Source organism: Crinia signifera, chromosome 3, assembly GCF_055691185.1.
Source record: "Crinia signifera chromosome 3, ASM5569118v1, whole genome shotgun sequence".
NCBI classification, from domain to species: Eukaryota; Metazoa; Chordata; class Amphibia; order Anura; family Myobatrachidae; genus Crinia; species Crinia signifera.
This window is the reverse complement of record NC_139219.1, coordinates 246,833,089-246,847,799: the sequence shown is the minus strand read 5'-3', so window position 1 is coordinate 246,847,799 and position 14,711 is coordinate 246,833,089. Positions and strand designations below refer to the sequence as shown.

At 44.2% G+C, this 14,711-nt stretch overlaps 1 protein-coding gene across 2 annotated transcripts in view; it reads right to left on the bottom strand.

Annotated features, from left to right (window-relative positions):
* WDR49 (WD repeat domain 49) overlaps positions 1 to 14,711 on the bottom strand; it is a 111,404-nt gene that overhangs the window by 91,903 nt on the left and 4,790 nt on the right. For both annotated transcript variants that reach the window (XM_083177825.1, XM_083177824.1), the window contains 3 exons: positions 11,779 to 11,955; positions 10,115 to 10,289; positions 1,739 to 1,906 (listed from right to left, as the gene is read on the bottom strand). In XM_083177825.1, coding sequence (XP_083033951.1) covers positions 1,739 to 1,906; positions 10,115 to 10,289; positions 11,779 to 11,955 — 520 coding nt within the window. The remainder of the gene's footprint in view (positions 1 to 1,738; positions 1,907 to 10,114; positions 10,290 to 11,778; positions 11,956 to 14,711) is intronic.

Below are 14,711 nucleotides of genomic sequence, written 5' to 3'. Positions count from 1 at the left end.
CTTTCTTGAGGACTGAATGTGTAATACCTACTTGATTAACCTTTTCCACCACTCTTCTAGATGGTAATTTGGGAACAAGCGCCACTTCCATTGTAATATGTATAACTTTAAACTATCTTGCCATTTTAATTGTATATATTTGACACTGAGACCATCCAGGGATAATCTATCATGGAGCTGAGCCGGATTTAGAATTTTTGTACTCTGGATTCCTCCCACACTCCCAAAAAAATACTGGTAGGTATATTTTTATTGTAATACGAGTGTGTAGATACACCTAGGCAGGCTAGATGGGCCAAGTGGCTCTTTGCTGTCGCACATGCGGACGTGTTGGGTAGAACATGACACTTAATGCCAGTGACTGTTGCCGTACATGCGGCCGTGCAGCATCTCCGCCCATTTTCCTCTCAAGTAGTGTAACTTCCAGCAGCAGAGCAGAGAGGCTGGAAACTAAAAGGACATAGAGAACATTCTAGGGACCAGTATACAATACAGGGAGCATTCTGTTGACTGTTGCAGAGCAGTACAACTTAATGTGGTCTTCAGAAGGAAGACACACAGCATTGAAAAGCCCATTTACTGCCTGTAGTATTATAGCTGCACAGGAGCCAGGTAATCCTCACAGCGGTCCACACATCTCCTCGCTTTGCAAATGGATGTTTATCCATTTGCAGGGTAGCATACGGGGCCAAAATCATTTGATGATCGCCAACCATCAAATGATTTTTACCCTATTCACAAATCGAAGTCAATCTTGACTTGTGGACTTAGACTTGTGGCATACGGGTTGGAGAACGGGGTGGGCGGCTGATGTCCTGGGACATCAGCCACCTGCCCCTGCCAGACTGCTGCATGCCTGCATTTGCATGGGGACGACCACTGGGTTTTTGTGGGTACGCCCAGGAAACTTAGGGCATTCGCATGTGAAAGCCCCCTGCCCACCTCCATCCTCCCCACCCATGTGCGAACACCATGGCGACTATGCAAGTCGCCAAAGTTGTCCGCACAGCAGCTCTGCACATGCTCATTTGCGCAGAGTGTAAACATCAGTCCCCGTTGCGAATTTGCCGGGGACCAAACAAACCAGAATGACCCCCTGGGTGTTTTTCTTCATCCAGACTTGGTGGTGCCTGCTTCTCCGCACAATGGCTAGATTTCAAGGGGTAAGGGGGGCATGGACTTGTTCCTTAGGGTCTTTCCGGGCCCTAGGATGCACCTAGATTAGTCTGGCGCTGACCAGAAGGCTTAGGGCGGGATGTATTAATATACATCGCCGCCCGGCCGCCGCGATGCCAGCACATATGTGTGAGAGTGATAAAGTCGAGTAGTTGTCCAAAGCAGAAAATCAGCTTTTGTCATTTTAAAGACTGTGCTAAATAAATGAAAGAAGCTGATTGGTTGTTTTGGGCAACTGCTCCACTTTATCTCTCCCAAAGGTTTGATACATGTTCCCTGCGAACACACAATGCCCCCTTACGGCAGACATGCTATCTGCTTTAGTGTCTTCTGTCTTCATGAATAATGAGCTGAGCGAAGAGTTTTCCAGCCCCATGTAACTGACTTTCGTAGGAATATCATGGACCACCGTTGGCCCAGTGCGATGTTCACAACAATGCAACATAATGTAGCTAGGCCTTAAGTGAAAAACAAAACATAGTATAGCATTGCTGTTCCATTATTTTGATAGCAAGAGGAATAACTAAAGCCAAACATAGGTTTTCGGAGCACTGATACATACCAATTATATTTAGTACAGAATCATATTTAAAGCCATTAATTCCTTTAGTGATGTTCAGAGATGTTGTCCTCAGATGCGTTTTGCCTTTTTCTCTCCAGGCCAAAACCACAGTGTTACTGTCGCATGTAGTGCACGACAGAAATGCCTCTAAATGAGAGCTGTAACTAACTGAGGGAGAAAAACAGAAATATCCTCATTAGTCTAACACAGGATACTATTTGAAGTTGCATCAGGAAGAGCTATGTAATAACGAAAAATGTCAAGCAAATCCAAAAATGATCTTTATTACCATGACGAATGGGAAATGTTATTAGAGTACTATAGTCATATTAAGGTCAATTAAGAATCTGTCATATTTTTAATCAAACCTTTTCTACTGAACCAAAACAGATCTTCAAAGGATCAGTAAAAAAAATGTGTAGTCGCGTTCTGTGACTTTATTACACCATAATGCACGGAACATGCTTTTTGGAAATGTACTGGAAATGGGAATATCAATCAAGAGGCTTTAGGTCAAATGAGACAGGAGATTGCAGGTACAGCTCTCTGAGCAATTAGATTACAATATTTCTGCAGTGATAACAAAGAAGTATTGTTAGCTTCCAGGGAGAATAATCTTACTTGAAGCAATTGAAGCAAAACCAAAGTATATCCTTAACAGATATCCAGCAACCTTCCCGCTGCTAAATGTGATGTGATATTGTTCAGGTAAAAAGAGTAAAATATTATCCATTAAAATGGCTAGGGGAGTTTAAGCATTCAATCAGATTTTTATTGAAATGCACATTCCTACTTGGAAAGTTCAGCACAGCAGTAGGCAACTTTAAGTCACTCTGGGATATAAATTAGACATCATTCTCAGCCACCCAGATAGAGATAGATAGGCAGACAGATAGACAGACAGACAGGCATCATTCTCTACCACCCATATTGAGATAGACAGACAGACAGACATCATTCTCAGCCACCCAGATAGAGATAGATAGGCAGACAGATAGACAGACAGACAGGCATCATTCTCTACCACCCATATTGAGATAGACAGACAGACAGCCATCATTTGCAGCCTCACAGATAGATAGAGATAGACAGACTGACATCATTCGCAGCCACCTATATAGAGATAGACAAGCAGAGAGGCAGACATCATTCTATGCCATCCTTATAGAGATAGACAGACAGATAGAAGACAGACAGACATCATTCTCCACCACCCATATAGAGAGAGACAGACAGACAGACATCATTCGCAGCCTCCCAGTTAGAGATAGACAGGCAGGCAGAAATAATTTGCAACCACCCAGATAGAGATAGATAGACAGACATACATCATTCTCAGCAACCTAGATAGAGATAGATAGATAGATACATAGATAGACAGACAGACAGACGGACAGACAGACGGACAGACATCATTTTCAGCCACCCAGATAGATAGATAGATAGATAGACAGACAGACATCATTCTCAGACATCCAGATAGAAAGACAGACATCATTCTCGGCCACCCAGATACAAATAGACAGACAGACATCATTCTCAGCCACCCAGATAGAAATAGACAGACAGACAGACATTATTCTCAGCCGCCCAGTTAGAGAGAGACAGACAAACATCATTCTCAGCCAACCAGATAGAGACAGACAGACATCATTCTCAGCCACCCAGATAGAGACAGACAGACAGACAGACAGACAGACATCATTCTCAGCCACCCAGATAGAGTTAGATAAACAGACAGATATCATTCTCAACCAACCAGATTAAAATAGACAGACATCATTCTCAGCCACCCAGAGAGAGATAGACAGACAGACATCATTCTCAGCCAACTGTGGTAGCACAGAGAGAGTTCGTGCTGAAAAAGAGGTTACGCTGTTTGAGTGCACACTATGTATTTTGAATATAATTTGTACTGTATTGTAATGATAAATACAAAATAAAATTTAACTTTTAATAAATTTATTATTAAAAAGATTTCCTCTTTATTTTTTCTTTTTTATACTTCTTAAAGAAAAAGAGGATTAAGTTGTCTAGGTGAAATATAGGGTTAAAATCATATACATTTAGACATGGTGCTCATACAAAGAGATGAAATGAGAAAGTGTAGAAGAGTAAAGTATTTAAAAAATGTCAGAGCCCGTGGTCTGCTGCACTTGATTTGATATTTTTTACAATATTCCTTTAGGTCTCCCCTGGGTCTTATCGTGTCTGTGCACTCTTGCCTATATTTGGCTTGCGCCCGGTTACCTATTCAGATACGTATAGGGATATATGCTGATTACTACTGTTGCCTAATTTTCTTGGCGTTTAGTTCAGCATATTCCCATTATCCAAGAGAAAGGGGGGGGGGGGGGGGGTTGGGGGGAAATTTTTGTGTACGTGGGATTTTTTGTATATCTCCTCAGAATTTGAGGTTATGTTACACCCTCCAAACCTGGGGATTATGTTTGTCCCAACAATATCATTGAGATTTTCAATTTCCAAAAAAGAGGAATTTTTTTGGGAAAAGAAGGTTTTTTGTGTGTAGTTTTTATGTGCACATATCGCCTTTAGGTTATGACTTTAATATTAAAGAGTGGCATGGTTTCCTAGTTGGTCTATCACTGTTCACCTCAGTATGTATTCCTATGCTGCCATAAGGGTCCCTGTCTGGACCGACAGTTGGAGCCCTATTGCAGTTGTTTTAAATGAATATTTATTTGGGGTTTGTTTACAGTGATTCTTCAACTACAGATACACATGCATTTATTCTCTTTTTATTTGCACACAACATTTAGGTGTTTATTCAGCACTCACTTATGGGTTTTGCTGGTATGTCATTTATGATTTTTGTATCAATTACCACACTTGTATCATTTTAGTTGCAACAAGCATTTGTTTGTGAATTGTTTCACTCTGCAAATAATGATACTTCCAGCAATACAATTACTCTTTGTGCGCATGTAAGGGTTAACAGTAATTCCCTGTGTTAATTCATATGTGCATTCAGGAAAACCTTTCTCTTCCCACTGACTTCGTTCCCACTCTAAGTGATTGGTGCTTATTATATATTAGTATACACATATATTTGTGTTATAGCACCAATTGCTTTCCTCACTTCTTGGTGAGTATCCCCGCTGGTTGTCCCCACACACACACCCAAATTTCTTGGATTTAAATCAAATACATTTCTATAATATCATTGTCATTTAGTGCAGCTAGAGGTCGGGCTCTAACAACTCGACGCGCGTTTCACCTATTAAGGCTTTTTCAAGACCTGGTCTTGAAAAAGCCTTAATAGGTGAAACGCGCGTCGAGTTGTTAGAGCCCGACCTCTAGCTGCACTAAATGACAATGATATTATAGAAATGTATTTGATTTAAATCCAAGAAATTTGGGTGTGTGTGTGGGGACAACCAGCGGGGATACTCACCAAGAAGTGAGGAAAGCAATTGGTGCTATAACACAAATATATGTGTATACTAATATATAATAAGCACCAATCACTTAGAGTGGGAACGAAGTCAGTGGGAAGAGAAAGGTTTTCCTGAATGCACATATGAATTAACACAGGGAATTACTGTTAACCCTTACATGCGCACAAAGAGTAATTGTATTGCTGGAAGTATCATTATTTGCAGAGTGAAACAATTCACAAACAAATGCTTGTTGCAACTAAAATGATACAAGTGTGGTAATTGATACAAAAATCATAAATGACATACCAGCAAAACCCATAAGTGAGTGCTGAATAAACACCTAAATGTTGTGTGCAAATAAAAAGAGAATAAATGCATGTGTATCTGTAGTTGAAGAATCACTGTAAACAAACCCCAAATAAATATTCATTTAAAACAACTGCAATAGGGCTCCAACTGTCGGTCCAGACAGGGACCCTTATGGCAGCATAGGAATACATACTGAGGTGAACAGTGATAGACCAACTAGGAAACCATGCCACTCTTTAATATTAAAGTCATAACCTAAAGGCGATATGTGCACATAAAAACTACACACAAAAAACCTTCTTTTCCCAAAAAAATTCCTCTTTTTTGGAAATTGAAAATCTCAATGATATTGTTGGGACAAACATAATCCCCAGGTTTGGAGGGTGTAACATAACCTCAAATTCTGAGGAGATATACAAAAAATCCCACGTACACAAAAATTTCCCCCCAACCCCCCCCCCCCCCCCTTTCTCTTGGATAATGGGAATATGCTGAACTAAACGCCAAGAAAATTAGGCAACAGTAGTAATCAGCATATATCCCTATACGTATCTGAATAGGTAACCGGGCGCAAGCCAAATATAGGCAAGAGTGCACAGACACGATAAGACCCAGGGGAGACCTAAAGGAATATTGTAAAAAATATCAAATCAAGTGCAGCAGACCACGGGCTCTGACATTTTTTAAATACTTTACTCTTCTACACTTTCTCATTTCATCTCTTTGTATGAGCACCATGTCTAAATGTATATGATTTTAACCCTATATTTCACCTAGACAACTTAATCCTCTTTTTCTTTAAGAAGTATAAAAAAGAAAAAATAAAGAGGAAATCTTTTTAATAATAAATTTATTAAAAGTTAAATTTTATTTTGTATTTATCATTACAATACAGTACAAATTATATTCAAAATACATAGTGTGCACTCAAACAGCGTAACCTCTTTTTCAGCACGAACTCTCTCTGTGCTACCACAGTTCTCTGTATACCCTAAGTTACCCTGAGTGGCACCCCCGCATGTGAATTGTAGATAGCGGGTAACACGGGTCCTTAAATAAAATATAGACGACCCACCAAGAGTGTGCAGACGAACTCCCTACCCGTCCTCTCCCCATCATTTTCATCATTCTCAGCCACCCAGATAGACATTATTCTCAGCCACCCAAATAGAAATAGACAGACAGATAGACAGACACCATTCTCAGCCACCTAGAGAGAGATAGACAGACAGACATCATTCTCAGCCACCGAGATCAAGACAGACATATAGACAGACAGACATCATTCTCAGCCACCGAGATAAAGACAGACATATAGACAGACAGACATATAGACAGACAGACATCATTCTCAGCCACCCACCTAGAGACAGACATCATTCTCAGCCACCCAGATAGAGATAGATAGACAGACAGACACAGTGGCGGTTTTTACCTATGGGCTGCAGCCCCCCCCCCAGGTAAAATCCGCCGCTTTCTCTGCCTAAAGTGAAGCCAGATGTAGTCTGTGAGACTGCACTGGCTTCACTGTGACTGGCAGTGACTTCCAAGTCTGACCTGCCAGTCACTCAAGGCAGTCCCATTAGGATGTGTTCCCTCCCTCCGGGATGCCTCTCTTTGCGCAAATGCACAGCAGCCCCCAAAAACGGGTTCTGCGCATGCGCAGTACCGTGGACCATACTGTGCATGCGCCGGACCTGGGAACCCGATCAAGCCTCTGGGGGTTGCTGAAAAGGCAGCCCTTGGAGGCTTGGGCCAGCGCATGCGCAGTACGTATGAAGTTAATGCGCATGCGCTGGCAGCGTGCAGGAGACTGGGGAGTGCGGCGGCCAGGGAGCGCGGCGGTGGCTGGGGACGGCAGCAGCAGCGGCATCAGAGGGGGGGGGCTTTGCTGCAGCCCCCCTCCTCCATAATGGTAAGAGCCGCCACTGGACAGACATCATTCTCAGCCTTCCAGGCAGAGATAGACAGACAGATAAACAGACAGACATCATTCTCAGCCACCCAGATAAAAATAGACAGACAGACAGCCAGCCATCATTGTCAGTCATAGATACCTTGCAGCATCTATTCTGTTTGAGTGCAGAGCTTTGGGAAAGCCTAGCACCTCCGTAAGTGATGGGCACACAAACAAGAGTGACACAGATGAGGCTGCACCCAGGTCCATCGGCAGCCATTCCCCCTTTGTGCATATGTAGCAATACTGTGCTCATACCTCCAGGGCCGGTGCTAGGGTGTTCGGCGCCCACCTGCAAACTATAAATTTGCGCCCTCCCATACTTTACAAAGAAACAGTGAACAACAGAGGCACGCGCTGTGGTCTCACAAGAAATGGACGTGGACACACAACAGCATCCCCGTTACAAATTACACCACACGGTAGCACAATCTTATTCCCATTATGCAACATGTAGTGCCCCTGATTCTTATTACACTACAGTGCCCCTTATCCACATTATACTATGCAATAGTGCCCTTTACACATGCCTACAGTAGTAGAGTCCCTTATACACAAAATAATTCCCACAGTAGTAGTGTCGCTTATAAACATAACACCTCAATAGTAGCACTCATTATACACACAATAATGCCTGCAATAGCAGCGTCCCTTATGTACATGCCTGCAGTAGTAGCGCCTTCTATACACATAATGCCCGTACTAGTAACTGCCGTTATGCACATTGGGCCTTATTCTAGTTCACTCTTAGAGGCAAATGCCTTCTTAGATGGACAAAGCCATGTGCACTGCAGGTGGGGCAGATGTAACAGGTGCAGAGAGAATTATATTTGGGTGGGGTTTTCTTCAAACTGAGATCTATATTGCAGTGTAAAAATAAAGCAGGCAGTATTTACCCTGCACAGAAACAAAATAACTCACCCAAAGCTAAATCTCTCTGCACATGTTACATCTGCCCCCCTGCAGTGCAGCATGGTTTTGTTCAGCTAAGAAGGAATTTGCCTCTAAGAGTAGACTAGAATAAGGCCCATAATGCCTGCAGTAGCGTCACTTGCACACATAATTCCCACAGTAGCTGCGCCACTTACACATATAATGCCCACAGCAGCAGCGCTGTTTACACACAATGCCTGCAGCAGCAGTGCCCTTTACACGCACAATGCCCGCAGTCCCGTTTACACACAGAGGGGATTATTTATAGGGGGTACGTTCGCACAGGATTTCTGCGCATGTGCAGACGCAGGGTGTGAGCGGGCACAGCGATTTACATATTTGCCATCCCGCTCGCACCTAGCAGTGTGGGTGTGGGGTGGCGCCGGGGGGCACAGCCCATGGGAACGTCCAGCGCTCGGAGAGGACACTCAGAGATCAGAGCTGGTGGTTAGCTGCCCACTTCCTCCCGAGGGTGCATGCATATCTAAGTGACCTGAAGGTCACTTAGATATGCATGCACCTGCACCATCATTTGATGGTCGGTGACCATCGGATGATGGGGGTGGTTCCCCCTAGCCTGTGAATGGATGTTTATGCACAGCCAGTGCGGGCGAACCTGCACTGCGAGGGGGATGGCGGGCGGCCCGGCATTCGCTAGGCGGGTTTGGTGGACTCCTCCTAAGGCTGCAAATTTGCAGCCTTGCAAGTCAGCCAGAATAACCCCCATAGTGCCAGCAGTAGCAGTAGTACCCTTTACATAGCATAATGTTTCCAGTAGCAGGGTTGCTTACAGTACATGAATAATCACACACACACACACTCTCTCACTGATTGTCCCTCCACTTACTGTAACAAAGCTTGGCTGCTGCTGTGACAGAGACATACAGGAAACATTCTCCCGTGCAGCTCCGCCCACTTTGCCATAAGCCCCGCCCCATGTTCCGTGTAGCTCCGCCCCTTTTCGGGAGCCGCTGTCACTTCTTCTTCCAATCCTTTCAGCTTTCAGATGAGACTACAGTGGAAGGATTTTCTAGCTGCTGGCTCCGCTGCCTGTCCTACCCTTCTGACAGGCAGCGGCAGCCAACAGGAACAGCTGGAGAGGAGAGCACACAACAGCGGGGATGCAATGGGAGGAGCAGCGCCTCTCTAGCCTGGCGCCTCCCTGCTTTGCATCCCTCGCTGAGTGGTAGCGCCGACCCTGCATACCTCAGCACCCTGCTTTGTCCAATTCATAGCAGGAACATTGCAATTACGTGTGAGTATCACATGGGATATGTATCATAGGATGATTTCTACTTGAAGCCTTGAGAGTAGTTTGGCCAATCCTGGATATGAGATCACCGGGATTTGGCCCCAAAATTGCCGGGATTTCAATCCCAGTATTGGACACTGCCCGGCTTCTCCCGTCCCCAGGATTTTTTGGTTTTGCTAATTTGTACTGTAATTGGGCACTGCGAATACCATATATTATAATAATAATTATTATTATTTAAAAAAAAGTGAGAGGCCAATTTTTTCATTCTTTAAAATCATGTTTAGAAACCTCTGTAATTACATATTACACTAAATAGGAAATACAAGAAAGTACAAGAACACTTAAATCCAGCATTGCCTGGATGGTTGTAAGTCTTATGAAGTTCAGGTGTTTAAAGGAGATGTTTAAACAGAAGCCCAGTGACTAACATGCTAAAAATGTCAATCCAGATAATTCTACAACATTGAAGTTTGCGGACTCCTGTTATAAACCAAAATACAATGGAAACATAAGCACATCACCTTGGCGCACCCAGTTGTGTTCATGGAGTTTGTGTCTTAAAACACAGCAACATTTGTGGAACCCAGAGACCAATTCCTTCCAAGTAATATAGAGGGTGGTTTGTTGATCCTCTGTAGAATTTGCAGATCGTTCAAACAAAGATATCATTGCAGCTGTGAAGCATATAGCCTGGACCTGGGACAATAGCAGATTACAGCAACACAAGCACGGTTAGTACAGTTGGGTTGGGTATGAAATTCCAGCAACCACAATCCCGGTGGAGTGTCCACAGCGACTTCCTGTTCATTCATGATATTTAATCCCTCTCCCCATAGTCTAAACGTAACCCACCCCATTACTTACTATTGGGATACATTCGGATTCTATCTGTCGGGACATCCCATACAATCTAATCAATCTAATTAGCTTTATCTGTATAGTATGATAGTAAGTTACCCTGGGATAGAAATGACCGCTCGCCAATCAATAGGCCAACACCAAAAGGTCGATATTGGCAAAAGGTGCACCAAGCCAACTTTGATCAAAAGAGACACAAGCAGAAGGTCGACATGGCAATGGTCAACACATGATAAGGTCAACATGTGTTTTTCATGATTTTTTTTAGTCTTCATTTTTTGGACTTTTTCATACTTTAACATCCACGTGTATTCTGATTGGTAAAGTGTGCAGCGAAGTAAGGATACTGTGGGGTAGATGTATGAAGCAGTGATAAGGGAGAAGTACTTTATCACCGGCCAATCAGCTCCTGACTGTCACTTTTTAAACCCAGTCTGTAATATAACAGACAGGAGCTGATTGGCCGGTGATAAAGTACCAGGTACGTTATCACCTCTCCTCCCTTATCACTGCTTCATACATCTACCCCTGTGTGTGGCGAGCCATGTGAGGGTACACATTACACTAATTGGGGGTCCACATGCTCAGGTGTCCACATTGGCACAAAAAACATGAAAAATCATGTCAACATTTTTTCCATGCCCATCATTTGTCAGTGTCGACCTTGTGCATATAGGCCTTTTGGTGTCGAGCTGGACACTTTTATCCTATGATCCACACCAGTGTACTATGACAGGGAGATGCCTTAGTGGCTGTATACACAGACCCTAAATGGATCACATAGGAGTCCACGAACTACACATTGTAATAGCTTTGTAATTGCTGTATACTAATTTGTTTCTATGTATTGAACCTTTATGAGACGATCTATCCCATATTGCATAGTACTGTACAGAGTACAGATAGATCTTCTCATAAAGGTTCAATACATAGAAACAAATTAGTATACAGCAATTACAAAGCTATTACAATGTGTAGTTCGTGGACTCCTATGTGATCCATTTAGGGCCCGGCTGGGCAATTGCGGCCCTCCAGATGTTGAGGAACTACACATCCCAGGATGCTTTGCATTAGTTTTGCTATGTGGCCATGCTGAAACTGATGCAAGGCATGCTGGGATGTGTAGTTCCTCAACATCTGGAGGGCCGCAATTGCCCAGCCCTGATTTAGGGTCTGTGTATACAGCCACTAAGGCATCTCCCTGTCACTGCACATAAACGTCAGATACATTTTCCACACGTTCCCGAGACATGCATCTACTGTGCTCCTCTATCATAACTCTGACATATATATATAGAAATAAATCTCTCCATTGAGTATGCTTTACCTGTCCATTGACATCTCCAAATGTCAGCATGGCATCATTGCCATCATCAGGGTTGTGCCAGTAGTCCATACATATTGGTGTGCCAGGAAGTCCTTGTAGCTTGTACTGACAAAATAGGTCCTGCTTTGAGTTTAGATCATAGAAACAAATCTCCTTACTGGTGAAAGCAACTGCAATCTGTGTGGAGAAAGACAGGGTTTATACTGGGGCAAGGGACACATTAGCATTTTAAATATTTTCAATAAATTCAAGCGTGAATGAGAACATACTGTATATGTCTTATAGACACAACTATATAAGCGCAAACACTCAGCAACCAGGAGATACGGTCATTAGGTCAACAAGCATTGGAGAGACACCATTAGGTCGACATGCAGAAAGGTCGACATGCAGAAAGGTTGATGTGACATTAGGTCGACATGGACAAGGTTGACAGTCAAAAGGTAGACATGGGGTTTTTTCACTGTTTTTGGAGCTGACATGTGCCAACAGGCGGTATTTCATGCGTGGTGGGAGAATAAAATAGTGTGCCGAGCACAGCGAGGCACGATGCCCGAAGCATGGCGAGTTGTCCATGCCCGAAGCATGGTTTCAGTGTCCATGTCGACTGTGTGGACATTCGGACCAAAAACAATGAAAAACCCCATGTCGACCTTTTGACTGTCGACCTTGCCCATGTCGACCTAATGTCATGTTGACCTAGAACCATATCAACCTTTCTGCATGTCGACCTAATGGTGTCCACCCAACGCATGTCGACCTAATGCTTGGAGCCTTTATGATCCTTACCCGCAACCAGTCTGGTGTAGAACTGTGCATTTCCTTTAGCTTGGCACTAGGAAGTCCTGCATCTGCAGAGCATTGCACCTTCGGTACTCATTTTCTTTCATCCTTAATTGCATGCAACAAAGCTAACAATAATTAATTTATACTTCTTTCTATTTTTAAATGGTTTGCTGTTTTTGTAAATGAAACAGGTTGGAGAGAGACAAGCAAAGTGCATTATTTGCGATTGAAGCAGAATGCGTATTAAGATGAAGAGTGCATCAGGTGCGGCCAAAGTGTCAACGGATGATGTCATTCAACGCTCAGGCTGATTGACAGAATTGTCCCATGTGCACCGAGTTATAAACAGAAAACAAAGGAATGGCTTATATGAAATAATACAAAAAAAATCCCGAAACCACTAGGAGAGATTATTGTTTCAACACCGGAAAGTTGCTGACATTGGGGAGAGAGTTTTCGCAAAAAAACAGGATGTGTCAAAACCTTAATCTAATCAGAATGTTGAAACCTTTACAATCATCTTATTTATATAAACAAAATGATGACAAAAAGTTGCAGCGGTAAAAAGAGCATCCAAATTCAATCAGAAGTGCCCTAAGAGCCTCATTATTATTGTAAAACTAAATGCCCATACGCACTAGAGCAGTGGTGGCCAACCTGTGGCTCTAGAGCCTCATGCGGCTCTCCCCCTTGTAAAGTGCGGCTCCTGCTCCCACTGCTGCCCGCCGCCCACCGTCCGTCCGGTCCCAGTCCCCCCTGCTGCCGGTTCCCTGAATCCCTTCTCCTTCTGAGGGGAGGAGAGCGCGCATCGCGCATCTCTCCTACCCCTTACTGTGCATCCTTGTGACTGGGCCATCCGCCAATCAGAGCTCGTGGGCCAGCAGCCAATCAGGAGCCGGCCAGCAAGCTTTGATTGGTGTGCGGCCCAGTCACAGGGAAGTGAGGGGGAAGGAAACGCACGGTGTGCTGTGCTCTCCTCCCATCGGTGACATGACAGGAGGACTGCAGGGGGACACCAGACTGTCCTCTCCCCGCCTGGCAGCAGCAGCAACAACGGTGAGTGCCGCTGCTGGGAAATTTGCACTGTGGGGGCATAGCAGTTTGTGGCACTGTGGGGGCATACCAGCTTTTTGGCACTGTGGGGGCATAGCCAGCACCGTGTAGTGCATACCTGGCACCGTGGGGGGCATATGCATATTTGGCACTATTGGGGGCATATATATATATATGGCACTGCACTATTGGAGGCATATTTGTATCACACCCACCCAAGGGGTCAAAATAGACTACGCCCCTTTTTTTGGAGCATGCGCCTTCGGCGCACGCATGATGTCGGCTCTTTAACTTGACTACCGATATTTTTCGGCTCTTTACCTCTGACCGGTTGGCCACCCCTGCACTAGAGGGATTCAGTATTGAATCCCGGCGGTCGGGATCCCGGCGTTCAGAATCCCGATGCCGGAATCCCGACAGCCGAAATGCCGACAAGGGGGGGACGTGGATCGCCCCCCCTTGCGGGCTCGCTGCGCTCGCCACGCAGCGGGCCCGGTGCCTCGCTACGCTCGGCACACTAATTTATTCCCCCTCCAGGGGTGTCGTGGACACCCACGGAGGGAGAATGTGTCAGCATTTCAGCGGTCGGGATTCTGAACGCCGGGATCCCGACTGCCGGGATTGTAACTGCATCCCCACTAGAGGATATTTTAAAATATATCGCTCAGAAAGGCCTTCGGAGCAATATTTTTTTTAAATTCTCTTGTGTGTACAATATTATATATTATAACATGGCATGCTCCTGCGCTTCATTCCCGGTGACATCACTGAACAATATCGTTACTGATAAATACTGATATCGGGCACCTGCAGCCAATATTGTACACTCTATCTATGGTTTCAGTGTTCAACAGTTATCGTATTATTGCTTTCTTGGCTTAATAAAAGTTGCATAAAACATATGCTCCCCCCCTCTCTCCTGTCTTGTATTTCCAGCTGTCTCTCTGCTATCGCTTCTAAGATGTCCCAGCCATTTCTTAAACTTAACACGCCGCACGTAATGGGATACGATTTTGCAAAGACTTTGAGCTTAGTACTAAACTCACACATTTTGCTGAACTCGCAAAATGTAATAGGGATTCCCGCAATCCCAA